The following is a 27024-nucleotide window of genomic DNA, read 5'->3' as shown; positions in this document are numbered from 1 at the left end:
TAATAAAATGGAGATGTTTTACATTGTACAAAATACCTAGATTATGTACTTTTTCACGCTGCATTTGTGTTTTAAATTACATCATTCCAAGGAGATTTTGAGAAACACTTTAAAAAGTTTTAATTAAATTCAGGAATCCAGAAATATTGCAATCTGTTGTTTGGACTCACAAGTTGCCAAACTAAGTATGTTTCTCTGCCAGTATTAAGAAGCTTGTTTTGTTTTTTTCTAATTTTACTCTCATTCCCATCCATCTAGTCATTCACGTTACTTCTGAAAACGCCACTTTAACCATATCAATCAGTGTGAAGCTGCGCTGTACCTCAAGTGGTCATAACAGAAGCATTCAAAGCTGAGAGTTTTTACTCAGAGGCATCTTGCATATTTTTAAAAAGATATGAAGAGCTCTCGAGTTTGTGTGTGTGTGATGTAAAAGTGTGTGTACTCATGTGCGTAGGAATGTGTGTGTACGTGTGCAATGTGCCTGCCAGGGTTTGTGTCTGTGGATGAAAGTCGGTGTGTAAAAGTGAAAGAAAAGTATCAGTGACCCCTCAGGCCTTGAAACACCAGCGGGGCAGCAAAGCGTGAGAGGGACCACAGCGATCAATACACGAATGCACATGAAGGACTGCTTCTGTATTGATTGCCACTGTGCGCTCTTTTTTTCAGTGTGTGTCAACTTTTATTTTGCTTTGGGGAGGATGCGTCTGTGTAACCTACTTGGATGTGGTCGTGCATTTGAAAAAAGAAACGTGGGATGTTCAAAGACCCACTGAGGAAATGTGTGCTTTCAGCTCTTTCTAGCAGCGAATGCTTCTGAAACAGCGAAACAGTGTAAATTTACTAACAGTGTCTGACAGAATAAGACAAATTCATTACGGCTATAATTGAGTACAGTAAAGCTAATTAAAAAGTGTGTAGAAAATGGGTCATCTTCACTTTTGAGAGCTTTGAGAGCTAATTATAAAAGGATGACTTTGATCTCTAAGGTGAGCCAATTTGAAATTACGCCTGTGCCTGTTTGAAACACGGGGGAAGGTGCTGGTGGCGTAGCAGTTTCTACCTTGTTCCTTAACAACACTGTGAGCTTAACATTTACATAAAGAAATGGAGCAGTTTTTATCAGAGAACAATTTGTCATATATGATAGCATCATACCAAAGAATTACCACTTAATGTTCCTCTCTGTAGGCCAGTTTCCATTACAGATTTGCACAAAACTTAAGTGACATTTTCCAAATTGTGAGATGACTGCGTTTCCTCTGACTGATGTTATGCAACTTCTCTTGCAATCACATTCCAAGAAGCATGGCGATGGATGTTCAAAAATATTAGCAGGTTTATTTCTACTGCAGCCACCGCAGTAGCCTTTATTATTTCCAATTGAAGGCGACGTAGACGTGTTATACGCACGATAATGGAAAGGCAAGCCCCTTATACGTGGGAGCAGCCACGTATGAGGGATTTCTGGAGAATGAAAGTCCACAATTTCACTGACAAATTGTGGAATTAAAGCTACTCAACTTTGAAGAGTTATGCGATGCAATAACACCTCTTGTAGTGCCTGCTGCATCATGCCCGAGGGAGCCAGTTCCTACAGACAAGCGCATTATCATAACACCATTGACCCATAAAAGCCAAAGAAGTGTTTCCATTGCAATTTTGCAATATATGGTTTTTTCAAATCACCTGAAAATACCACCTCATGCGGGCATGAATTTTATTTGCAATAAATGAGTTTTTAAAAAACAAATTTATATACACATGTTTCCATGAGGCATATTTTATATTCATTCACAGTTTCAATATGTGCAATTTAAGGGTTAAATGTGGTTTGTTTTGTACAGTATAATCTAAAGCTGTAGCAAGCCCGGGCTGCCCAGGCTGTTGACATGACCGGGTCAGTTTGTGTTGTGCTCCGGACTCATAAGGTCAGTTAACATATGGAGCTTATAGCCCAAATACACAACATCTGGACTCCATGTCGATCAATGTCACATAAGACGACTTTACTGGGGCAAGGACTGAGTTCGTGAGGGTGTTTGAATCAGTCGAGGAAAGTAATTACGTACATACTCGTGCAATTCGTAAGTACAGTTTTGATGTGTTTGGGCATTTTTTTTTGTATTATTTTCAAATTACAAACGTAGCACAAACAAACAAAGGCCAGTTGCTAATAAAGGGTAGGTAAAAACATATATTTAGGGGAGTTGGAATTACTTGCGCTTTGATAGCTGACATGTTTAATATTTTTTATATTTAATGTAATTTATATTTCCACAGTACTAACTCAATCAAAATAACATAGTTATGCCTTACTCACCAGTATGCTGCTTTGAGTTTCTGTTTTTAACTCAAATACAGTTTTCTAGAGACCTGACTGAGAATTATGTCAGTCAAATCAGATTGGCCATTTGAATGAAATTAAATCCAGAGACTGCATCATATTAAGTTGCTGTGAGCTGTAAAATTACCACTTGTAAGCAGGAGGCAGCAGATAATGTTATTTTGGAGCCTGACCGGGCAAAGCCTCTTTTCCTCTGAATAACTGCCTCTGTCTCACTCAAGCTGCTTTTACACAGAGGTGGCACTATAGGGCCGCAATGAAGTCCCCCCTTTATACTGCCCCTGAAATTTTTTAAACAGAACAAAATGACGGCAGCATCACTCCGCTCCGGTTTGTGATTAAACGCTGCATCATGGCATACCATAAATGTCCCTTGTATAAGCCTGTTTAAAATAACGGCCTTGGTGCCTGCACTAAATAGTAAAGAATTTACACTGATGTAGTAATATTGGGTCCACCTTAACCAGCTATAACATGAAAGTACTTCTTAAACATCAGTGCATATGTAGCAGTATTTCAGTACCTTAAGACATAGAACAATTTAACAAAGTAAAAGAGATCATTTTGCATTTTAAGTACATTTTATTTTTGACAATTTTGGTATATTTTGTTCATTCTTCTGTTATTTTCCTCTTTGAATCAACATACTTGTTTATTTTCACACTTCAGTATTGCTACTAAAGTAAAGCATCTGAATAAACCAAACTTTTTTTTTTAAATAAAGAATAAACATAATCAACAAGAACACTGAACGTCCCCTGACTCTGAATGTTTCCAGTACAATTTGTTTTTTGTGTCTGGAAGTAAACTGCAAGATGCAGTGAGATGGAAAAAGTTTGATTCAACTGTTTCCACTTGATAAACATTCAATCTTTTGCCATTATCTTTACAAAAACACTTCCGTCGTCCAACTTTGCAGTTAGAGCTGTTTTCAGGTAAGCAGCCTGTGCAGCATCAATGAGGTGCGTCACAGTTGCATGTACTTGTACCTTACCAACGAGTTCCAGTGAATATGAACACGTCTCTGTGTGGCTGTCCTTGAGCCTGTGAGCGGCTGTCTCTAAAGACTGTGTGCGGGGGGTATGCAGAGTGGGCGAGAGTCAATAGCAGCGTTACTCCCTCCTCGCCCACTCGAAGAGCGCTCTCTCTCCCAATCTCTCTCCACATTGAGAGGCACGCTTCAGACACGCTGGGAAAGCAGTTTTTCCAGGCATCAAATTAATTGTCAAGGTCAGACAACAAAGGAGTGCTTTGTGTGTGTGTGTGTGTGTGTGTGTGTGTGTGTGTGTGTAAGTGTACTACAAGTTGTGTACTTTCCTTCACTCTTTTTATTAAGTGATGGAAAGGTGCACCTGAATCCTACAGGCAGTGAAATATTAGACTCCTGTGGTGTTTTAACTCAGCAAACTGCTTGAGGTAACCTGGATCCTGGAGCTATTAAAGACACAACTGCATAAACATAGAGGATTTTTTCTTACTTGAGATTTATTGTTGTAAGAAATAGAAAAATATGATAGGATTATTTGATATTGTTCTTATTCCCTTCTTTAATACATTTTGTAGCATTGTAGCAAGCATTCTGTGCATCACACAAAAATGACATGGCAACAGGAGGGTCAACAGTACCTTTTTTGACCTCTTCAGACTGAGAGTTTGTGAAGTTTTTAAAGGTGCAGTGCTGCTAATATTCATCCCCTGATGATCCATGGCAGTAGTGATCGACTTTCTTTGCTTTGGGGCCATTTTTGCAAAAAGACAGGAGCACAGGGGACAGTCGCAGCAGTCCCTTACATGTTTCTCGGATTTTAGGACATTTCTCGGATTTTAGGACATTTTTAGGATTTTAGGACATTTCTAGGACTTTGGGATGTTTCTTGTCTCCCGTGGAGGTACCTCCCTGCCTGTCTCCACTCTCTCTCTGCGTCTTAGTTTTGGCCCCGCAGCTGCATGAAAGCACTTAGCTTTTGTCCTCTCTGTCTACACACTTTCACTTTCTCTGTCTGTGTGCCGTCCTCCTCCACCTCCGGGTCATCATCATCCACCTGAATGTTACTATTTGACCTGTCAGGAGTGAGCCATCTGAGTTATGAAAACATCCTTCGTGCTCTGCTCCTTTCTCTTGTCACTGATGTGTCCTGCTCCAAATATTCTCACTGATTCTTGGTCAAACAACACAAGTTTTTGACAGATGCGAAAAATGCAGAAAATTGAACACGTTCCCAAACTTTTAATGATGGCCGAAATTTTTACAGTCATTGTACAAAGGTGATGTTGTAAACATCTATTCAACGGACTGCAGTGTTTCTAGCTCTGTCTTTTTGTAACAGATTGGTGTGTTGTTTCCTCAACAAAGGGGTGACAAAAAAAACAGCATAGAATAGAGCAGTCTTGCTGGTCCCATCCACATCGTTTGACAATTTAAATGTAAAAATAACCTTTATAATGTGCAACAAAGTGAATTTAACCTCACTGCTTAGTGCAAATGAGGCTGAAGTCAGGAAAACGGATGGACCACATGCCTCATTCTTCTTGCTTCTGTTTCAGACTGAAATGGTGCTGAGTCAGGAAGACACACCAAATCACTGCCATGATTTAGATGAGGTGAAAGCAAGGAAGATATTAGTTTTCTCGTTGAAACCTTTATTTGCTTCGCTATGATAGGTTTAATGACCGATAGCTCAACAATAAACATGATTTGTTATGCATTTGGTGCGTGGAGCTGATCTTTATTTCCCCCAGGACACAACTGATGCAGGCAGTCTGTCTCTGCTCAGGGAGGCAATCATCAGAGGGTTGGATTTACACAAACTGATGGTCATCTCAGTTATGTCTCCTGCTTTCTGGATTATGTTACCCAGCTGAGTCAGGACATTGAAGCTGAGAGCAATCCTCCGCTTTGTCAAGAGATTGATAGGGAAAATGGAAAGTGGTACAGTGTATAACCTCTATGAAACACAAAACTTTTAGCAAAGCTGATTTGCTGTGCAAGGCATGACACATGCTAAAAATTCCTACCTTGCATTGTTCTATATTTTTCTTGAACAGTGAGTCATTACTGATGAACAATCATGCACAAGCTCAGAATAAGTGGTGCATTTTAGAGCTCATGCAGTCGTGACTCGAGGGCATCACATAAATGACAGCGATGAAAAAAATTGATGAAAAATGACAAATGAACGAATACAAATGCTTGTTATGAAAGCTTCTTCATGTCATGTACATGATGACATGGCACCCTGAACTCTTGTCAGATCATGATTAGATCTGACGGAAAGGCCCGAGGTGAGGTTGTGTGTGTGTGTGTGTGTGTGTGTTTGTTTGTGTGTGTGTGTGTGTGTGTGTGTGTGTGTGTGTGTGTGTGTGTGTGTGTGTGTGTGGATGGCAGCTGTCCTTCAGACCCCAGTACTGTCAATCATGTGACATGCCTTTTAAAGCTCTCATCTTAGGTACACGGGCCCACATATACTGTAAACTGTGGCCCACTTACCCTCCGTCTCATCCTTCAATCATTTGCTTCAATCATTCTTTGACTCTCTTTCTGTCTCCCCTGACGTACTGTAAATCTAGTTGGTTTTATTTTTAAAAATCTTGCAAATATCCAAGTTTATAAAGTTTCATTTAGGGACTTTTAAAATTTGAAAATAAAAATAAATGCCTTTCAAATAAATATCATAATGTACCTTACAATAAGCATAGTTTTGAATATTTTTTCTACTATTACACTTTTTTCTTACCTTGTGCTCCAGATGTCTTGTTGTTGCCAGCAGCTGCTCCAGATCCTTGTCTCTGCAATGCAAAAACAACGAAAAAGAAAAAATTAATCAGATGGACATTTCTTTTCACAGTGCATTTTTGTCAAACTGCAGTTTTTTCCATGAAATACACCAGACTTCAGCAAAACAATAGACAATTTCCCCACAATCTTGTCATCATATCCAAATGAGCTGAGTACATGCCGCGGCTCTGTGCCCTTTACTAATTAAACCTCGTCCTCATGATTGTTCTGACATCTACTGGGGGCTTAGCTGCCACCTAATCTGCTAGCACGCTCGCTAAAGCCTCCACTCTGGAGTATTTTAGCCAGTGGGTTCCCCTTGTTCTGACCACATGAGCCAGGCAGTGGAGAGCACGCAGGCTGAGGGGCTCTGACAGTAAAAAGGCCTGAAGACAATATACGGTATGACCATGAGTAAAAATGATGCCGGAGGTGCTGCTGATTACTACAGTTTGGCACTGTGACACTACAGAGGTCAGAAAGTGTTAACATGAAACAAAGGAAATTACCTAGTTCCCACTGTATTAATGCGTGATTGTGCTCAGTTTTAGTGAGGAAAGTGAAAAAATGTCCAGAATCAGAGTTCTTGTATGCTGTCAAATGCATTATCTCGTGTGTTTTTCTAAAGAAAAAAAAAATCAAGATGAACTTGTGTCGGATGTATGTTGCAATACACATGTATTGCCAACATTTGTGATATATAAAAAAGGAAATATTGATAGCATAATGTGACCTTGTGACAAAGTAACTAGCCAGCTACTGCCACAATGTCTGGCTACTACTGCTGTTTAAAATCATGTTGAAGGAAAGCAAGACACCTCACCCTAACCCGAAAAACTTGGGACTATTTTTCAGACTTTTTATAGATATTTTATTGTTTATTTTATTGTGAATTCTCTTTGCCATCATGGTCATGCAGTGAAAATCTGATATCATGCCAGCCCTAATAATATACTGAGAGTTCACTTTATGGAGAGAAATCTCCATCTAAAATAAAACTGTTATGAAACAATCTACCCAGTGGCATGGATATTCTGCTAAAAATATATATTACACATTTATGTATTTCTTACATTCTGCATATGAACTATTTCAAACTTGACAAGATAAACATTATTGTTAATAGTAACTTTCGGGTAGGTTGATTAGGGTTTTTGAATGGGAAGTAAACATATGTCTCTTTCTAACCTCTCCAGGTAATTAGAATCATTATTAGACATCCTCCAGGCATAATATTACAGCTACCTGAAAAAAGCCTACCTAAAAAAAATCAATATCACTTTAATTTTAAACAACTGCCAGCTGTGTCAGCATGACATGACATGAGCAGCACAGTCAATATGTTAAGCACAGCAGAAACATCAAATGGGTTGGATGTTAAACTTTTTATACTTAAACATTACAATTATCGCTTAAAATGACAACAGAAATGAACAGGTTTGCCACTTTAACATATCTCTGCAATTGAGATTAATTGCAACATCACAAGGTTGCAGCCATAGACTTTAATAATACCTAATAATACCTAGACAGTGGACCAAAGATGGTGCTTATTTATTCCAATGGAGTTGCTTGTTTGGTGCATATGCTAAAAAGGTTTTTTAGCTCCTGGGTTTAGTTTTCCTCCTGCTGGCCTCGCCCGGTTTAACACTTACCACTACCTTGAATGGCAGTCTAAAAAATTTTATCTTGCTGCTCTTTTAGACTTTCCAATTGTTATCAAACTGGGTGGCTTAAATCTAGATAGCGATAGGAGTCGAATTTCTGGGCCAGTGGGCATCACGTGACCGACTCCAATGGTGTAATTCTACTTTTGGCCACTATGTAAAAATTGCGTCAGAGCCTAGTGCATTTCCTGAGGGCTTGAGATGCAGCTATTGTTAATGCCGTAGCTGACAGGAATTAAACAGGGACCAAAGTTGTTTCCCCGGCAACAGAATAGCAATAAGATGTTCTGTACGAAGGATTTCATTTAAGAATAGAGAAAAGAAAAAAAACAAATTATATAAAGACGGAAAGGGAAAAAACACATCTCAAACTGCCCAACTGTGAGAATTCATACTGATTATACAGTGTTGTTTTTTCCTGGCCATATGGTTATAATCACATTCACACTCTCATTTAAATTCACTCCACATCACAAGATACAGAAGTGTAAGAAATGGACAGACTGATGGATGGAAATGAGAAAACCACGTACTGCAGAACCAAAAAAAACCAAACATCTCCTCTACACACCAGGTGTTGTGCACTCTCTTCCTAAACAAATTACTTCTCAGATGCCATGTTGCATAGCGGTACAAAGCCACACTTAGCCAATATAGCATAATCATTATACTCTTACATACTAATGCAGCAACATTTATCTAAATGTCAACTTTGATTTTCCTACAGCCAATGCAATATTACTTCTGTATTCCAAACGCAGTCTCTTTCCTCACATTAAACTGCAAATAGGCACCCATCTCCAGAGAAATAACACACAGAGTGGCTGTGTTAATGTAGGTCTCCCCTACTTCATCTGACGTGATGTGTGAGTTTGTCACTGTACATTTAAAAATAGAGTTAACGCAAGGGAGCTGAAAGAGTTTCACTTCATAATGAGATGTCCGCTGTCTGCTGCTATGAATGTTAAACTGGTGCTGACAGTGAAAATAACTGGTCATCTGTATTTGTTTTTTTGTTTTTTTTTTTGTCGAGAGATACATTTTTAAAAGTTAACACGAAAAAGGCTCTATTGCACGTTAAGATAAAATCCTCTAGAGAACTTCTACACTGAGGTCTGCGGGGTTCAGACAGGTGCTGACAGTATTAGAGGCGTGAAAAGGGTAAAGTAGATATCGTGTTAGAGAAGAGTGACACTCCATCTCAAAGAGCAGATTAGGGAAAGCTATTCTTAGAAGCACATTATAATCCTGCTTTTAACTTGCATCAGGATAAGAGAGAAAGGGGGGGGTATCACAGAAATGATAACGGAGCCAGAGGAAGTATGGCATACAAAAGGAGTAAGGATGGATTGAGGAATGGGCTGTAGTGAGAAGTTACATCATAAGCATCTTAGTGCCTGCAACTACAATCTTGGCTTTCCTTTGGTGGAAGTTTTCTCTGGGCTTTCCTGAGAACAAATCTGAAGAAAATTTAAAACTTGGTCAAACTGTTTGGCTGTGAGTTTTTTTCATATACAATGTGTCTTCTCTGGGCACATGGGAATACTATTTTTTCCTCTGTATGTTCCCCACAGTATTCCCCTGTGCCCAAAATACTAAATATAGCATGATAAGGAAATAGCTGTATCTCAAAAACCACAAGGAGCACAATCCAGTATTTGGTATCTATGTCCTCAAAACAAGTTATCAAAGATATACACACATTTACAGTGTAAAAAAACTATTTCATATGGAAATATTTAACGCAGCCTTAAGGTTTTTCCACATTTTTCAAAGACTGCTACATTTGCATTTCATTTGTGTGATTTTGCAGTTGATCTTAAAATTTCAAAGATGTGCTGTTAGATACTTTCTCTTTTGCACGCAAATGATGCATATAGTCTGGTAATGCTAGGGGATGCAACTGTGTCATGGCAGGACCTAATTTAGTGAAGTGTCAAGTGTGGAGTTGTTGTTGTGGATGAGCGGTTATCGAGAAAGCTGCAAGAAGCAATACCAGAGACGAAGCAATCGGCCTGTTCCAAGCAGGGAAGTTTTGAACGAGCACTGCAGCAGTGTTCAATAATACTACATGTACTGTAGTTGTTCAGAAAAAATATTGCAGAACTGCACATGGTAGAGATTATTTTTTTGTTCAAATCTTGTTTTCTTTAAAAAACTACTTTGATATTTAGAGAATTAAACTGTTGCTCTCTTAAAACAAGTGAGTGGATAAAATTGCCATTTAGAAATAAATAAATGTATCATATATGTTGCAGACCATTCACCTCATGTTCAGTGCTAATGCAGCTAAAAATCTAATAGCATCAAATGATCCTCTGGTTTGCTGCTCCTCCATATCAGCCCTCTAATTAATTCAGCCTTAGCTCTCCGTTATAATTGATGTCCCATGTGCTGTGTTTCGGCCGCCTTGGTGGCCCATTTATCTTCACAGCCACAACCAAAGAGCAGGTGGGATTCAGTGGAGAGGAGTGCAAAAAGTCCGACACTCTGTCACTGCCACAAATCTCACAAAAGCATTCATTATGTACATACATATAAAAGTGGACACTGTGGAGGAGATGCTCCCCCATGGAAACACCCAGAAACTGTCCAGATCAGATAGTGAGTTAAAATCGATGTAGTCAATAACATGTTTTGTCATGTTTATGATTTCTGTCTGAGACCACACATGATGGTGGAGGAGGTTAAATGATTGGGAGTCCCCGTACAGTAAATGTGTGTTTATTTGAACCTGGCCAAGTTAGTGCAGGGGGAAAAAATAATCTCTCATATGAAATTATTGGGGGAATTACAGTGCCACTCTCTTTATCATCAGCTTACACAGTTTATTGTCAGCTGGAGACAGGTCATCAGCTTGTGTGTTCGCATGCACAGCCTGGGTGGGGGGGCTGTGATGATGGGAATTTTTTTTCTGCAGTAAAGAAGTAATGGAGGATGAAGAGAGGAGAGCAGGATCAATATCTCCCTCTGCAGTTAACACGTACGTATACAAACATTGGCATTTGGAAGATAAATGACCAGAATCAGCTCTCTCACTGCCTGCTCTTGTCTGCAGGGAAAAAAACGAAAATAGGGAGAGAGAGGGAGAATTAGGACTGCAGCAGTTAGGCTTCCAGTCTTTGCAGTCAAATAAGTCCTATAGCCCTGTAATGACCAAGAAGCAAATTATCACACCTTAAATTGCCTTTTAACCTAAACGGAATAGTTTAACATTTTGGGGAATGTGCTAAGCCACTTTTTTGCCAAGAGTTAGATGAGAAGGAAATTAGCACTGACATTTTCGGTATGTTACAGAATAAAATAATTTGTAGTTGCAACCCTATTTGTTAGTGGATTATTGTCACCAGGTGTAATCACTGGCTGGGGCTGCAGCTATTAATCAATGAATTGATTAGTTGATCAAAAGATAATTAATCAACATTTGTTTTGGTAACTGATAAATTGTTTCAGTCACAAGTCAAAATGTCGAACATTTGCTGGCCGCACCTTTTGAAATGTAACACTTTGCTGCTTTTCTTTTGTCATTTATGATAGTAAATTAAGAGTCTTTGGGTTTTGGACTGTTGGTTGGACAAAAAAAGCAAATTTAAAATGTAACTTAGGGTTCTGGGAAATTGTGATGAGCATTTTTTGCTTTTTTGGGGGATATTTTATAAACAATTAATTTTCAAATAATTAAAATAATCCGCAGGTTAGCTGACAATGAAAATCATTAATTTCAGCCCTACCACTGATTGATATATGTTTGAGCCATGATGGAACTGATTGGTTTTAAAAAATGACAACATCATGAGCATATTGTTACTTCCACCCCTTTACACATCTATATATATAAACTGGGAAGAAATGTTAAGTTAATATATTTTTTAAGATAAGGAGATCTACACCAAACACCAGAAGTAAGACATGGTTTTTACCAACAAGGCTAAAATGAGGGAAAGGTCATTCAGGTATGAATATATAATTTATTATAAGGATACAGTAGCTCACATGAACTGTAATAATCAGAACATGAAAAACATTTGTAAGATATGGACCATACTAGTTTTTCATGCCTTTAAATCTTCTTATAGGCCTCTGGGAATGTTTAAATGATGCAAAAGCCTATATAGCCTTAGCAGCTGGCCTCTGTGAGTAATACAATATTAATCTTGTTGCAACAGTGCTGCAATATTACATCAACATTATATCTCTAAAAGCAAACATGAGTAACTCAACCAGATGGGCTTGAGGGCAGTTTTGTTTGCGGAGAACACTGATGCAGTGGACCGATTGGTTTCCTCTCTCTCACATAGCTGGTGCTATAGTAGTTTTTTGGTGCCACATTAGTGTGTTGTGAAGGAGCAGCTACAGTAGCTCCAACGCCGGCACCAGTTCATTTCATGGCCATTACAAGAGGCTGATGGAGAGACTCAGCTCTTCACTTTGAACTGGGATTAGTAACAGGGAAGAACAAAACTGTGCTCTTATCTGGCTCCGATATTTGTTTGGAGCTGCAGGGGGGCCGGAAGAGAGCTCAGCCGTGTGAGTGTAATGTGTAACACTACAAAGCAATTCGATAAGTCGTTTCACTTCTGGGTTTTTTCCTGACAGACAAACAGAAAGAGAGAGCAGGTATTGTGATTAGTTCGACAGGTAAACATAAACGGTAGTGTTGTACGCCCATATCTAACACTACAAGTTTTTTTTTTTGTTTATTTTTGTTTTTTTGTTTTTTTTGACAAAATTCAGAATTTCATCAAAGACCAGCCTAAAATTAGACTTTTTTTTCCCAAAAGGGATGGATGTGTTGTGCTCTGAGCTTGCAAGGATGCTTGGAACCCCCTCACCACCCGTCCCTCCCCCCAGCATCAAAGCACAGCACACGCTGTTTGAAATTAATTGAAAGCATTGGATTAATAATGCAGAAAGAGAGGCTCAGAAAAGAGGACACATAGCACGAAGCCTTCTCGACTCCTCAGCTATTAAAGCATGGAAACCCCTCTGACATGACCAAATAGGAAACCTTTGAACGAGCGAGGGAATAGCTGTGAAAAGGTTGCAGTGAAAGTAGCTGAAGCAAAATCTCCCAGGAGGCAGCCAGATACACGCTACCTAAATGAAACCATTTTCGTGCTCTGTTGTGTTACCGTGCCAACCCTCTTAGTGCTTTCCCTCCAGTTTGTTCACACAAAATCAGTCCACATAAAATGCTTGATTGAAAAACAATGATAGGTCTTAGTTTTACAGCAATTTTCTTTTACAAATTTTATAAAATGCTTGGCAAAAAACAACTAATAAGACAATAACAATATGAAATGGTATAGGAAGTATTAAGGTGGGTTCACACCAAATGCAAAGCAAAATTACATGTAAAGTTACACCTGGAATAGTGTTACTGGAGTATTTTGCAACTGGCGAATATTCGCTGTTACCAGCTGTGCTAATGCTAATGCTAACTAACTGGGGATTGCAGCCAACAGCTAACTTGGTTTGCAATTAAATACAACTGGTAGCTGAAATCAAGTCATATGACACAATGAACACAGAGGCTCAGTACTTTGAACCAGCATAAACCAAGACAGCGAGTCTTCATTATTACTTTCTTGTGGATGTGATATCTCAAGAAAACCTTTAGGGAAATTCTTCAAATTTGGCAGAAACATCCAAGTGGACTCAATGATGAGCTGAGTAAAATTTGGTGTTCAAGGTCCCTGTGACCTTGCATCCATCTAATTTTCGTGAACACAATTTAAGATGGCCTTGAGGGGGATTCTTCAGATTTGGCACAAACGTCCACTTGGACTCAAGAATGAACTGATTAGAATCTGGTGGTCCAAAGTCAAAGGTCAAGGTCATAGTCACCTCATATAACATCTTTTGGGCCATGATTTAAGAACCTGCAAGAACCACCTTGAAACTTTGCTGATTGTATAGATCTTCTGTGTGTGAAGCATCCTTGTTTTGACAGACATGGATATAATCTGTACTTTGCACAATAACGGGCAAACTTCAATTCCTCAGAGCATTTTGCAAATGAGCAATTTTCGAGAAAATATGTAACACAAGTCTGTTTTCAGAACATACTGTATAGTCCTATGGCTTTGCTCACTAATCTGTGAGCCCTTACAATGTTTGTAGTGTCTCTGTAGAGCTCTAGGTGCCCACAGATGGCAACAATATTTTTTTTTCCATGGTTTCTCATTGAGAATCTAAATTAGATCTCAATGCTGAACAATTGCCACACAGTGTCATGGGAGTCTCTTGCACAGTTGAAAACTGTAAATTATTGCAAATTCACAAATTTTCCATCATTTGCATTGCCTGGTACAAATTTGCATCTATTCGTGTCTTTGCATTGACTCTGAATGTACATGCAACACTCTCCTTTGAACACACTTTTAGAAAAGGTCCAAGGGGTGGGGGGAAAAATTGAAAAAGCACAGTATTGCGATATTTTGCGTGGCAATATTATATTGACGCAGGAATGCCAAGTATCTCTTTTTTTATTATGTATATCCTTAATATTGCAAATACAAATTAAACTCTTGGCAGCCCACTAGAACGATGAAACCATTTGCTTTTTCAGTCCACTAGATATTTTACTTGCTGCAATAATAATGATTGAAGTGAGGTGAGCAGACTGAAAACTTTACTTTTTAATGATAATTAAAATTTAAAACCATGATACTAACCTTGAACTTCCTTTTACTCTGTTCAGCTTGAGGATTGTGTTTTAGGAATAATTATTTGTTGAAATGTGTTGATGGAACTGGTGGTTGTTATGTTTTATCCATCCATAATGAAAGAATGTTACGAATTTGAGGTTTTGATATGTCAGCAGCATTAGAAACCTTTGAATCTGTCCTCTGAGATAAAAACAGTGTGGATGTGGGCGCTGCTCAGCCAGGATGATCACGATGTGACACTCAGAACATGCTCTGCGGGGTTTCACAGGTCACAACTTGGCCTGAATACAAGACATGACTTGAGGTCATTTTGTTCATGACGAGAGCGCTCAGCTCAGTGAAGAGGTGATGGGAAACTATAACACAGTGCCAAGGGGAGCAGAGAGAGGAGGAACCATTACAGCTGAGCTGCTCTGGGGCCAAGCCAAACGTAAACTGCAATAACAGCAGCTCGATGAGTGAGATTACTGAGGGGGAAAGGGGGCTATCCTCACTCTGCAGATGAACACTAATATGAAAACACACACTGTAACACTGGCAAAACAAATCCGCACACCTGTGGACACATCAGGACACACACAACTGCACATGGACACACTGTGAGAGGGAGAAACAAGCAGATGAGAAACCAGTGAAGCAGAAAAGGAAAACAGTAATTATGTGACATTGACAAGGGAGATAGTGAGCGGAGAGATACATATTGTGCCTCTCATTAATCATTAACAGACTCGGAGGGACACAAGGTCAACAAACAGTGTTTTGATGTGTGTGTTTTTGTGTGCCTTTAGGTGAAATACACACACACACACACACACACACACACACACACACACACACACAAAAAAAAAAAAAAAAAAATAGCAGAGTTACTGTAGCATACTGCTGGCAAATTCCATAGTGGCTACATAAGAATTTGTGCCTTCAGGCTTTCAATTAGGATACTTCAAGGAGAAAAAATAAACACACACACAAACATGTAGACAAGAACACGGGCACACACACACTCACAAGCATAGGGTGAGTGAAGCAGAATAACAGAAGATTCAGTGAGCATATACTGTAAGCACATTGCAAATCAGAGAAACGTAAATATGGTTTATCTCCGATTGGGCACATTCATCGGGGCACGGAGAGGAGAGAGAGCAGGCGTGGAGGTTTTCACAGAGAATCCTTTCAAAACATCCTCCTACTTTCATTCTGCTCAGAGCGAGCCTTTATTTTCCTCACTCCAAGCCAAACTCAGTTATCTGCCCAGCAGAATAGGATGCTGGAGGCAAGCATTTTTAGTTTTTATGTGGTAAATATGAGGGAAAATGACATTGATTAAGCTCCCATTTCTGTTTGAATGCGGAAAATGACTGTGCATTCAAGCCCAAAAAAATCAAGCCTGCACTGACAAATTTAATCTTGTGGTTATGCCCTAATAAAGCTGATAGATCCACATGGACATAGAGCCATATGCTGCTCTTTCACTTTAAAAACACACAAACACACACACACACACACACACACACACACACACACACACACACACACACATATATATATTTACATATTTGTACATTTTTAATTTTTTAAATATATTTTTCATTTCTACTATTTCATTTCAACATTTTGTCTTTTGATTTTGTGCAGCATTGTTTATTGTTTATTGCACCAAATCACCAAGGCATATGCTTTGCACATGCAAACCTACTTGGCAGTAAAACAGTTTCTTATCCTGATGCTAGTCTGTTAATTCAACAGTATGAGCCGTTGTAATTGTGCAATAAACAATCAATATGAAGAATTCCTGTTTTTATGAAGAAAAGCTTTACTATAGAGGAATATTTAGGGGAAATGATTTGCTTAGATGAGAAGATCAATACTGTATGAAGCTACAGTCAGTTAGCTAAACAAAGGGCAGAGGAAACAGCTTTTCCTTTGAAAAGTAATGCATCCAAATTTGTAAATATCCCTTGTAATTTGAAAGGCTGCAATCATGTGACGCGTGGGGTGGTGAATGGTCATAAAAATTCAGGGTTTGCCCCTTTAGAGGCAAGTTCAGAACCGTGTGAACTTTAAGTGAACATTGAGTCATTTTAAGGTGCGTCCTTACTATGTTTCTTTCCCAAAACCTATGCACAGTAATTTTTATTAACTCAACCTAACCCTAGTAATGGTACTTTAATTACATTACTGTATGTGAAGAATGTAAAGTTATTCTTGGGGCGAAAATTTGTATCATAACATACAAACTGTTGTGCTTGCATTTTTCTAAGATATCAGATAAACAGTTCTGTTAGAAAACGTCGAATTTAGGGTGGCATTTTCACTGTTGGAAATGTAGCTAGTTTGCAATACAAGCCAGGAGAACAATACAGTTCTGTGTTTGGGCAGACTGCTTGCTACTGGAGGCAGTCTAAACTGATGTAGCCTGAAGTCCTTCCTGCCCCCAACTATGTCACTGTCACATCAAAAGACTGCACTGCATGCAAACTCAGCTTTCCCTGTCAATATAGCAAGCACTGAAGAATTTATTGCTTCTTTCTACTACACGTACCGTCAACACTAATTGGATGTCCAGATAAAAGGTAGTGGATTTTCCCTTGAAGATCACTAATTAACCATTTTTATCTTCTTTTTTACTTTCTGGAGTCTCTGTTGGTTTCTTGGGAAATTCACAGTGACTGTAATGTTGTTTTTGCACTTGATGTAAATGTGTAAAGATGAATTTCTGATATTTAGAGTGTAGTATGATACCTTGATCCTCTGAGAGATCCTCACAATCAAAGTCATCATGTTGTCTAATGTCTCAGCTGCACAGGTGCATAGCAACACATCGCCATTTTTGATAAATCAAAATGATATGGAGGGATATGCACCTACTGTGGAGACAAATATTTTACCTATCTATCGATCTATGTTGGTATCATTTATGACGCGATGTAACTCTGCTGCCTCTGAGGTGGCGTTCAGCGTATGGAGGGTGCTGCTCACCTGAATGCCTGCACAGTAAAACACCGTTTTCCTTTTGGTCCTCTAAACTCACTCTCCTCCTGCCTCTTCAGCTCTTCAGAAATCAGCCTGCTCATCCTCATAGTGAAGGCAGTGGGAGTATGTGTGTGTGTGTGTGTGTGTGTGTGCGTGCGTGCGCATGTCTGTGTTTGCTCTTTACTACGAGGGCTTTCATGTGTGCGCATGTGCATGTGACTATGTGCTACAGACCACTCATCTGTATGAGCTCCATTGGCAGTTACATAAACCATACTGTCATAAAGGCTACAGGGCATACTGAAACACTGCCAAATCAGTGCTGGGTCAATAACTCCCTGCTGCAGATTTTTTGGGATTTTCTTTTCTTTTGTTGGGCAGCCAGTACACGTCTGGGTAAAAATGAACAGGAAGTGGGTGGGTTCTTATTGTTGCAGTGAAGCACAGAGGTCGATAATTACCATGAAACATAATTACTGACTTTCACTGGGACATTTGTTCTGTGAAAAGGCACACATTAGTTTGACCGCAGTAATTAGAACATAAAGAATTCCAATTGAAAGGAAAATGAAGGCATGAATTCAGGTTGAAATGCATCTAAACTCCCAGTCTAGATACGCACCTAAACCTTGCACTGAAATGCACCTCTCTTTGTGATTTGCTGATGTTTCCAGTCACCTCTATGTTAGCTCCGCTAAATTTGTCAAATTTGTCCATTTCTGTCTATTTTGTTGGTGGTGCTTTTTGTAGTTGACTCCTGATGGTGGTGGTATGTAGAGCTGTTTCTTTTCTTTTCTTTTCTTTTTTGCTTGTCAGTGTTTTGTGCAGTGTGCTTCTGGTTTAGGCTCCACATTTTGCTGCAGCATGAGTGCTCTTGACCTTTTCACTACTCTTTGGTACAAGCAGATGTGGACATGCAGGCAGTGGCATGGAGGGAGAGAGAGACTGCACCAATAGGTGAAGAAGTTATATATTTACAGCTCACAGCGACTTAATATAACACAGTCTCTGGCTTTTGTTTGATATTCAGTGTCTGCAAAAAATAATGTTGCACATTTGCGATCTGCTGTGATCTGCTGTTAGTGCCGTTACCTTGTTTACTATTTTAGTCTGTAAACTGTCTTCCTGCAGACTTGTGCTTTCTAGCCAGGTAGAGGTTTTCAAATGTAAACATGAGTAAACATCGACAAATGATTAATGAGCATAACGAGCCATAGTACAGGTGTTGGAAAATAAACTGAACGACCCTGAACACCATATCAGTTAATGGACTTTCAGGAACAGTAATATCCTTTGTTTCATCTAAACTTGGTGAAATTCTGGACAGCGCTATTCAACCAGGAGTTTCTTCTTTTGTGCTGATGAGAAGGAGCAGAAGACTGGCGAGAGAAGAGAGGAGGCATGTGCTTTTCGATGAACAAGGAGTGGTGTGACAGGAAATGTGAGATGCTGTACCGTTCCTGCTGTGAATAACTGCTATGCCCTGTTTAGAGGCGGCTGCAGAGCAGCACTGCCTGTGTTTGGGTGGAGCAACCATATGGCCATCTTGTTGTAGTTAGGACGTACCGACAGTGAAATCATTCCACAACCAGAAACCATGGATTACCAGAACCACCCAGAAACATGGACAATTATAAAGCAGCAGAGTGTCAATATAAAAAGATGCATAAAGGAGTAAATTACAATGCACAAGTTAACCTTTTGACACCTGGAGACATCACTTTTCTTGTGTCTTTTCAGACACCTTTCACAAATGTTTAAACCTTTGTACCCTTAGCAAATTTTCAAAATGTGAAAAAGAAAAGAGCAACTTGGTAAGAAATCTTCCACAAATCACAATTAAGTCATACATTAAGAAAATGATTTTAAAATTGTCTAGTGAAAAAAGAAAAAGCTACGGAAAAACGTCTTTTTGGAGATACAACAGCTTTAGCATGAAAGGGAGAGAGAGGGGATGACAGGCAGCAAAGGGCCGAGGCCGAAATCGAACCCACGGCTGTTACAGTAAGGATGTAGCCTCTGTACTTGGGGTGTCCGATCTACCAACTGAGCTACTGGGCACCCCATTATGGAAAAAATGTATAATTCCATATTTAAAATTATTTTCCAGAATTATTATACTTTTAAGCAATTTTTCTAGGTCATTTCCTTGTTTGTTTGCTTTCTTTATTATTATTATTATTATTATTATTATTATTATTACTATTATTATTATTATTATTATTATTATTATTATTATTTATTTTACAAATTTTTAGGTAATTTTCTTGTGCGTTTTACTAATTTCTTGCTAAATTTTTGATAATTTCTTCTCTTGTTGCTTATCACTTTCTGCCCATGTTTTTGAAAGAAATCAAGCCAGTTTACTCAGGTTTCAAAGGGTTGAAGGAGCTGATGGGATCATATTTTACTGGAGTTGTACCTTGTACAATTCCATGTGACAAATACATGATTGATCGACTGATTGCTTGTAGCCTCTGGCACTGGGAAAATGGCATGCTATTTAATGATAACACCATTTATGTCATTTGATTTTTCTCATGAAATCATTTGATAACAGTTAATATACTAAAATGCTCCCATGCCTTTTTCACAGTCTATTCAGGGAATACACCTTCTGTGGATTTTACAGAAATAATGCCATTTTTCAGCACAAGGGCTTGTGTTAATCCCCATGCTGAGTGTAAGTGTGGGAATGACACTGAGAATGACAGTGGGTTGGTATCTTTTACTATCTACAAGTCGAGTGTGGAGATGGTTTTTCTCCTCAGCGGAGCCTTGGGGACAAGCAGAGCGAGTCAGTGGGGGGAGAGGATGAGCAGCTGATTGCTTGTCATAAACATCAGCTGTTTGACTGTGACTGCCGATGCTGGGACTTTGGCATGGTCTTGCCTGGCGAACCACAAGGCACAGAAACTCAGCTGCACACTTCCCATTTCCTCCGTGGCAGCCAGGACTCCTGAGGTGACACTCCACTGAGGTGAACAGCTGTCAGGCCCTGACATTGAAGATGATACAAACACTTCTGTTTTCATATTAACTGTATTTTTTTCAAAGCAGTCACAGTTTCTCCACTGTTCTCTTTATGCTGCTGTTGTCAAGCCACCTCCACATGATGCACGCGCCTGTCAGCATGTGAGACACACATTCACTTTTTTTTTGCTTCTTTTGTGTTCTTCTGGGGTTTTAGTAAAATTATGAGTCTAAGCAAAAAGCAGGCCAGCTGTCATGCAACCAAGGAGCCGTCCCAAGAAAAGCTGTGATCAAACCGCTCACACTGAGTCACAAACTTCTCTCTCTTTTTTTTTTTTTTTTTAAATCTAACATTTTATTTGGGGGGATTTTTGCAGTGCAGCAGTAAAACTCAATGCTCACATAATGCGGTCGACACCAAGCCAAGAAGTACTAATGCCTTCATGCCCCAGAAAAGTCTAAAATTACAAAACTATAAACAACCTGTAAAAGAAAAATCATTTGTTTTCATCTTAATCCAGCTGGTGCTGTGGTCGAAAATGAATAAATAAATAAATACTTTGATTAAGAGCAATTTCCGCTGAGAAAAAGCGACAACAAGAAGGGAAGGAGAGACAAAGGAGGGGTCCTCTTCGAATTATTTCTTCAAACTCCCGTCTCTTACACAACTTAATGAGCCCTGAAATTGGCGAGATTACATTTTTCAGCATTGCTTTCATTAGTGTGGGTGCCACCAGTCTCTGGGGATTGGTTTCCTCACTTTGGGATTATAAAGCGTGCTGTCACAGAGCATGTTGCAGTGATGAAAGGAGCAACAAACTAACCAGCAGGCCAGTAAATAGATGAGGGAGTTCCCTGTGATCAGCCAGGGTTTTGGTTCACTCAGCCAGCTGATTTACAGAAGCGGTGCAGCGGGTTAAAGTACTTCTCTCTGCAACACATTAAATCCTGTGGTGAGAGCGAGAATCAATTTTTTCAATTAAATCACAAATAAAAACAATCTGCCAATGAGTTGAAATAGAAACACTTGTTTTCACAGCAAGTTCCCTTCATGCAAGAGCGTACAGGAATGGGGTGGACTCAACGGATGACAAGCGTTCGGCTGATTTAAAGGAACAGTTCGACCATTAAGGACATATGTTTATTCCCTTTCTCGCTGAGTTAGTTGCGCGGCAGCTTTTAGCTCAGCTTAGCAAAAACACTGGAAAAAGGGAAAAATAGCAAGCCTGACCTCACTGATTAACGTGATATCTTGCTTGTTTACTATGTTAGAAAACAGTGCATTCAAAGTGTAAAAGTGAGAGCTGTCAAATTACTATTTTTTAAAATTGCAATTTATCACAGAGTTGCAATGGTTAATTTTGATTAATCACTTGTTTTAATCATGTGTTTTAAGTTAATTATTTTGGATTTCAAAATAGTTTTGAAGTCTATATTGACACGGTAAATAAATTATTACCATAGTTTCTTAATTAGGAATCAAATGACAGCCAAAAAAACTTAATTGGACCATCATAAAGTGGGCATGTCTGCAAGGAGGAGACTCCTAGGTACCCACAGAGCCCATTTTCATTCAGATAGCTTGAGGTCATAGGTCTGTGAAATGGCAGTGCTGTTTTCCCATTGCCAGTATTTAGTCAAATTTGCAGCATTACGCTTACTGAGAAGATAGCATAACATAGTTGGTACCACTTTATTTCTCAGGTTAGGTTTAGTAAAGTAAAGTTACTTAGGTTAGTTTTAGGAAAGTAAAGTTTACTGGGTTTTTGTTTAGGCAAGTAAAGTTTACTGGGTTTTTGTTTAGGCAAGTAAAATTATATAATTTAAGTTTAGGAAAAGAAACGAGCAGATTGCGTACCTTAAAATAACTGTTAGTTCACTTGGTTTTATGCAGTACCAAACACCGGTCTCTTGGGGGTAAGACCTGTGTTTGTTTGACCATCCACCACCCAACCTGTCTGCTTTCACGTACTTTCGGTCATTATACTTCTTGTTCTTTACTCCCATCAGTGCATTGGTCAAGTGATATCAGCCTTTGCGATTACATAGGTTATACACACAGTTTCTAGGGCTGTACCCAAATATTTGTCTAATCAAGTATTCCTTAATTGCGAAAGTATCACCTTTTCAATTCATATATATATATATATATATATATATACACATACATACACACACAGTGACAGAAATGATTCCCCCACTGACTCAAGCTCCGACTATTTTCTATTTATTAATGCCAAAGCTCAGGAGAACGGTACTGGGAACAGTCCTGGTATTTACTGGCTCATGATTACATGGGTTATGTAATAATTACGGTGAATTACTTTTTGAAGGTCTATTGAGTCCAGTAAGGCTCTGGTGCGCATCCTGGATTTGGATATAGCTCTGCCCGACCCTTGTGGCACACCATCACTTTCTCTCGCACTGTGTACTGCTTCAAAAAACTGTGCTGGTTCTTCTTCCTTATGAAAAGTTATATTTTAATCTGGAAGACTGAAGTTGTTGTCAGATGGCGTTTTCCAGTATTTTCTTGGCTTAACTCTCTTGCGTGGGACATTTGAAACATCTCGCTATTTGTGGCAGATGAGAATGAGAAAATCAATATTGTGGATCCTGAAAGCTTCTTATTTTGTTAATCTGTAGTAGCTGATTCAGAAGCATGGCTGGCATAATGCGATGATTGATGTTTTGGCTTCAGCTACTTCTGCTGGCTCAGCAGCACTGACCATTTTGGGCTCGGTAGCTAAGACCCGGAGAGACTTGCTTATTTAGAAGAAGGCCAGCTTGTTGGCGTACGACTCTGTTGCTTCCATCCACTGCCAAGTGCCCATCAGCTGCGCGGGGGGTCCACGTGATGCAGAATATTCGCTATACGTAACCAGGCGACCCAGATAACGCTCCAGTCTACTTTTGTGGGCCAAGCAGCAGGAGAGTAGCTTTGAAAATGAACTGAAAAGAGCAAGGTGCTTCAAATAAAGACCCTAATTACGAGGAATGATGAATCTGTCCTTTGCTTGTGCTGTCCCACCAGAGACTGTGGAGTAGAAACATCTCATAGAACAACTTCTCAGAGAAGAGACAGCCAGGTATTTGATCTGATAGTAATGGGAGACGGTCACCATGTTCAGAGGGTTGCTCATCAACACACAATTTGAAGTGAAGAGCTTAGTAACTTCAATCAAAGTAGAGTGGTGGAGGAAAATGAAGGGTGAGGAATAAGGGAAATAATTTAATAATGCTGTTCATTCGTTTCTGGGGTTATTTTAAGACTTGGCAGCTTGCAGAGTCCAAGAGTTCCCTGCCACACTCAATGGCCATTAAGAATTTAAAAAAGCAGAAGTAGGCCAGAGACAATTCGAGCAGAAAGAACATAAGGCCAAACTGCCTCTTCCTCTTTTTGTTCTTCAAGCATGGGGAAAAGGCAAAATGTGTCGCTTATCTTCCTGTGAGGGGAGAAACCACCTGCTCGGCAAGACGAGCAGAAAATCAAGGGTTCTCTCCAAAAATTTTCTGTGAGGACACAAACTAAAAGCTGCAGAAAACCAGACAGTATGCTCCAAATTTCCTGAAACTAAGAAAACCATCAGACATGACTTTTCTCTCATGTTTAAATGTGGTTCTAAGGCGCAGTCTTATAAAACAGTTCCTCAAAAGTTGCAGTGAATTCCTAGTGACATCTGCAGAGGGCATGTGTTGGCTTCTGGCGTGTGCCTGCTCAGACGAGAGGGGTTTGTGACAGAGTTGCTTTGAGGGAAGACGGTGATAGAAAAGACCTGCGGGACATGAGGGTCCTGCAGGATTTAAAAGAGTTTCGCTGACTCCATCTGATACTCACTCAGAGCGATAACATGTTTAATATTAGATCAACATCTGCCCCAAAACATAGTTAAAGTTCATTTAGAACTTGTGAAAAACTAATTCAGTGTTGTTTATTTCACCGTTTGTGTCTTCGTGTTTATTAAGAATGGACCCAGAAGAGGTTTTTATATTTCTGGCATTTATATCCAGGAGCATAAACAGTAACATATGGATCTACTGGGCTCTCAGGAGGCAGGTCAGTCCCAAATTAATCGACTGTTGAGATGCGATGACAGACGTTCACTGTCAGCTCATGATTTATGTCCGCCTGTAAAGTAAATCCATGTTTCACCTCAGTGCCAACTGCTACAAATCTCAGTCCACGTTGCCAGTTTGTCTCATCTTTGTCTGTTACTCGAACAGACACAATGTTAACTATGAGCTCCTTTAGAAATAAGCACAGCAGTTAGGCTCCATTTAGTCCATAATGGGGAGAGCACAGAATACCATCATCACAACTACAGCTTTTTACCAGTCTGATGCAACTGTCCTGACCTTCTCTAATAGTGCTCTATGAAGAGATACCTACTGAGGGAAGCACATGTTAAAATCAATTCTGTTGTTCAGTGAAGTCAAGTATTTGCAGTAAGATGATGATATTGATTTTTATTAGATTAGATTAGTGTTGCAAATTATGAAAATATGCTATTTCTGCTTCTTCTACTTCTACTTCTGTGCTCCACAGTGCACAATAATTGCTGACAATAGAATGGGGAGGGAAAGTTAAACATATTTACTCATTTATAATTGAGGTTTCATTGCTCAAGAGCAAATTGATAGTGATGACTCAGGCAATAAAGCATTCATGTGCCAGAAGAAAGTTTTTTTCATTCGTCTATATGTCTATAGTGGGGACCCCACAGTCACGAACCTGTTTCTGTAATGTCCTTACTTATTAGATTGGCCTGCAGAGCCCTGCAGTTCCTGAAGTGTTATTTCCAGCCTCAAATCTGTGGAGTGTGATGCTGTAATGATTTTGTGGGAGGTAAATTTGCAGCGTGCTGCAGAAATGTCGCTCTGCTAATTCAGCCATTCCCCACCCACTCCACTCATATGGTGAATGACTGAAACATACACACACGCATGCACACATGGTGCACTGCTGAAATGTGTGGATTTTCATGAGTGTGATGCATGCACGGAGCAAAAATGAGAAGATGTGTTTTGTTTTATCATGCTGATGTGGAATGTAAATGTTCAATAATAACATACAGCCTTTAATCATTTTCAAATTTTTCATAACAGTTTTTCATCTACATGAAAAGCAGAAACTTAGCTGGATTTTTTTTTTGAATACATGTAGTTATTCTGACATCAACTCAGCCATCAGCCGCAGGATGAAAAGAGCTCGGTAAACATCTTCCATAGCACTTCAGTAAAGCAACAGGCTTAATAAAGATGTCAATTTATTTTATTGATTCACTTTACATCGCAATCTCTGAAACGGAGGAACAAGAGCCCGTCAGCCTTGTGTACACAGCTCTTAAATTTATGGCTGCATAATAATCAGACGACAGCCACACATGCATTGCAAAAACTGCTTTCATCTCAGTCACTTAACCACCCAGAGTGTTATAGTTTCATTGTGCATTCGACACCAATCCAAGTGATTTATGATGCTGCGGTTGAGTAAATTGCCATTCGTGTCTTCTTTGCTGTTGATAAAGATCGCGTTGGTTGATGGATTGTTTGTTGATTAGACTCACAAGGAAAACCTGATATGACTCAACATGAAGATTATTAATTCGCTAATTGTATTAGATTGTTGATTGTTTTACAATGGAAATGATAGAATTACTGTAATTTAACAATATAAAGATGCTTAGAAAGCTTTTAATTGAAATTAATTGAAAGTACAGCTGAGGCTGATAGGAATGTCCATATTTTTGCAGGTATAGAGTGCTGCAGGGATGGTTTTTATTTGTAGGCCAAAGCTGGAAGTATTGAATTGTCCTGGTTCCCTTGACAATAGGCCAGTGGGATTTTGCATTCTGGATTTTTGCAGATAATAAACTTTGGGGCTGACAAATTTCAACTTCATGGTGGTGCCACAGGAAAAGTCAGGAGATCACCAAAATTGGAAACATTCATCCTCTGGGGACCCTGAATGTATGTACCAAATTTCATGGCAATCCATCCAATAGTTGTTTCTTAGTCTGGTTCAATGAAAGGACAAACTGCCATCTACAGAGCCATGCCAAATTCAGCAAACAGATGTAACTGTCCATCACATTAAAACTACTTTTATAGGACAAACATCTGTAGAGGCAAAATGCCATCAAATGCTTTCACTGCTAGGGCAGACAGTCCAACACAACAACAGTGACAGACTGTTAGCAATAAATCATTGCAACTGGGTGAGTATTTATTTCTGCAAGTTTTAGTTGTTTTCAAAGCCAAGCCAATTTAACCCTGTGTACCATCAGGGTGAAAAACAATCTCTCCAAGTGAGGTCCATCTGTCAGTTGGACAGCTAACAAGAATCTGGCTGACAACATTGTAGGCCGTGACACAACAGATCTACACAATCCACAAAAGTCCCCTAATCCAGCAGTACATGCTCTAAAGCTGCTTAATATTTGAACATAGGGACAGACCACTTCCTGTCCTAGGTTTACCAATCTATAGAGACTACACAGACTCATCATTTGGCTTTTGCAAAGAATAAATGCTGATTTCTACCCTCAGACACAGTGTGCATTTTAAGGATTGAGCACCTCATGCTACTCATGGTGAAACCTGCTGAAGTCAGTTTTTAAA

General features: G+C 39.3%; 1 protein-coding gene and 1 long non-coding RNA gene across 2 annotated transcripts in view; one reads left to right on the top strand and one right to left on the bottom strand.

The window, feature by feature from the left end:
- LOC121943406 (uncharacterized) overlaps positions 1-27024 on the top strand; it is a 131848-nt gene that overhangs the window by 23476 nt on the left and 81348 nt on the right. The gene's annotated exons all lie outside the window — the stretch shown is intronic.
- pcp4b (Purkinje cell protein 4b) overlaps positions 1-27024 on the bottom strand; it is a 40934-nt gene that overhangs the window by 6582 nt on the left and 7328 nt on the right. Inside the window, exon 2 of the mRNA XM_088078762.1 lies at positions 6082-6133. Coding sequence (XP_087934888.1) covers positions 6082-6133 — 52 coding nt within the window. The remainder of the gene's footprint in view (positions 1-6081; positions 6134-27024) is intronic.

This window comes from Plectropomus leopardus, chromosome 6, assembly GCF_026936395.1.
Source record: "Plectropomus leopardus strain MGB_pleo_1.0 chromosome 6, ASM2693639v1, whole genome shotgun sequence".
In the NCBI taxonomy this organism is placed as follows: domain Eukaryota; kingdom Metazoa; phylum Chordata; class Actinopteri; order Perciformes; family Serranidae; genus Plectropomus; species Plectropomus leopardus.
Note: the sequence above shows the minus strand (reverse complement) of the source record. Positions and strands in the feature narration are given on the sequence as shown.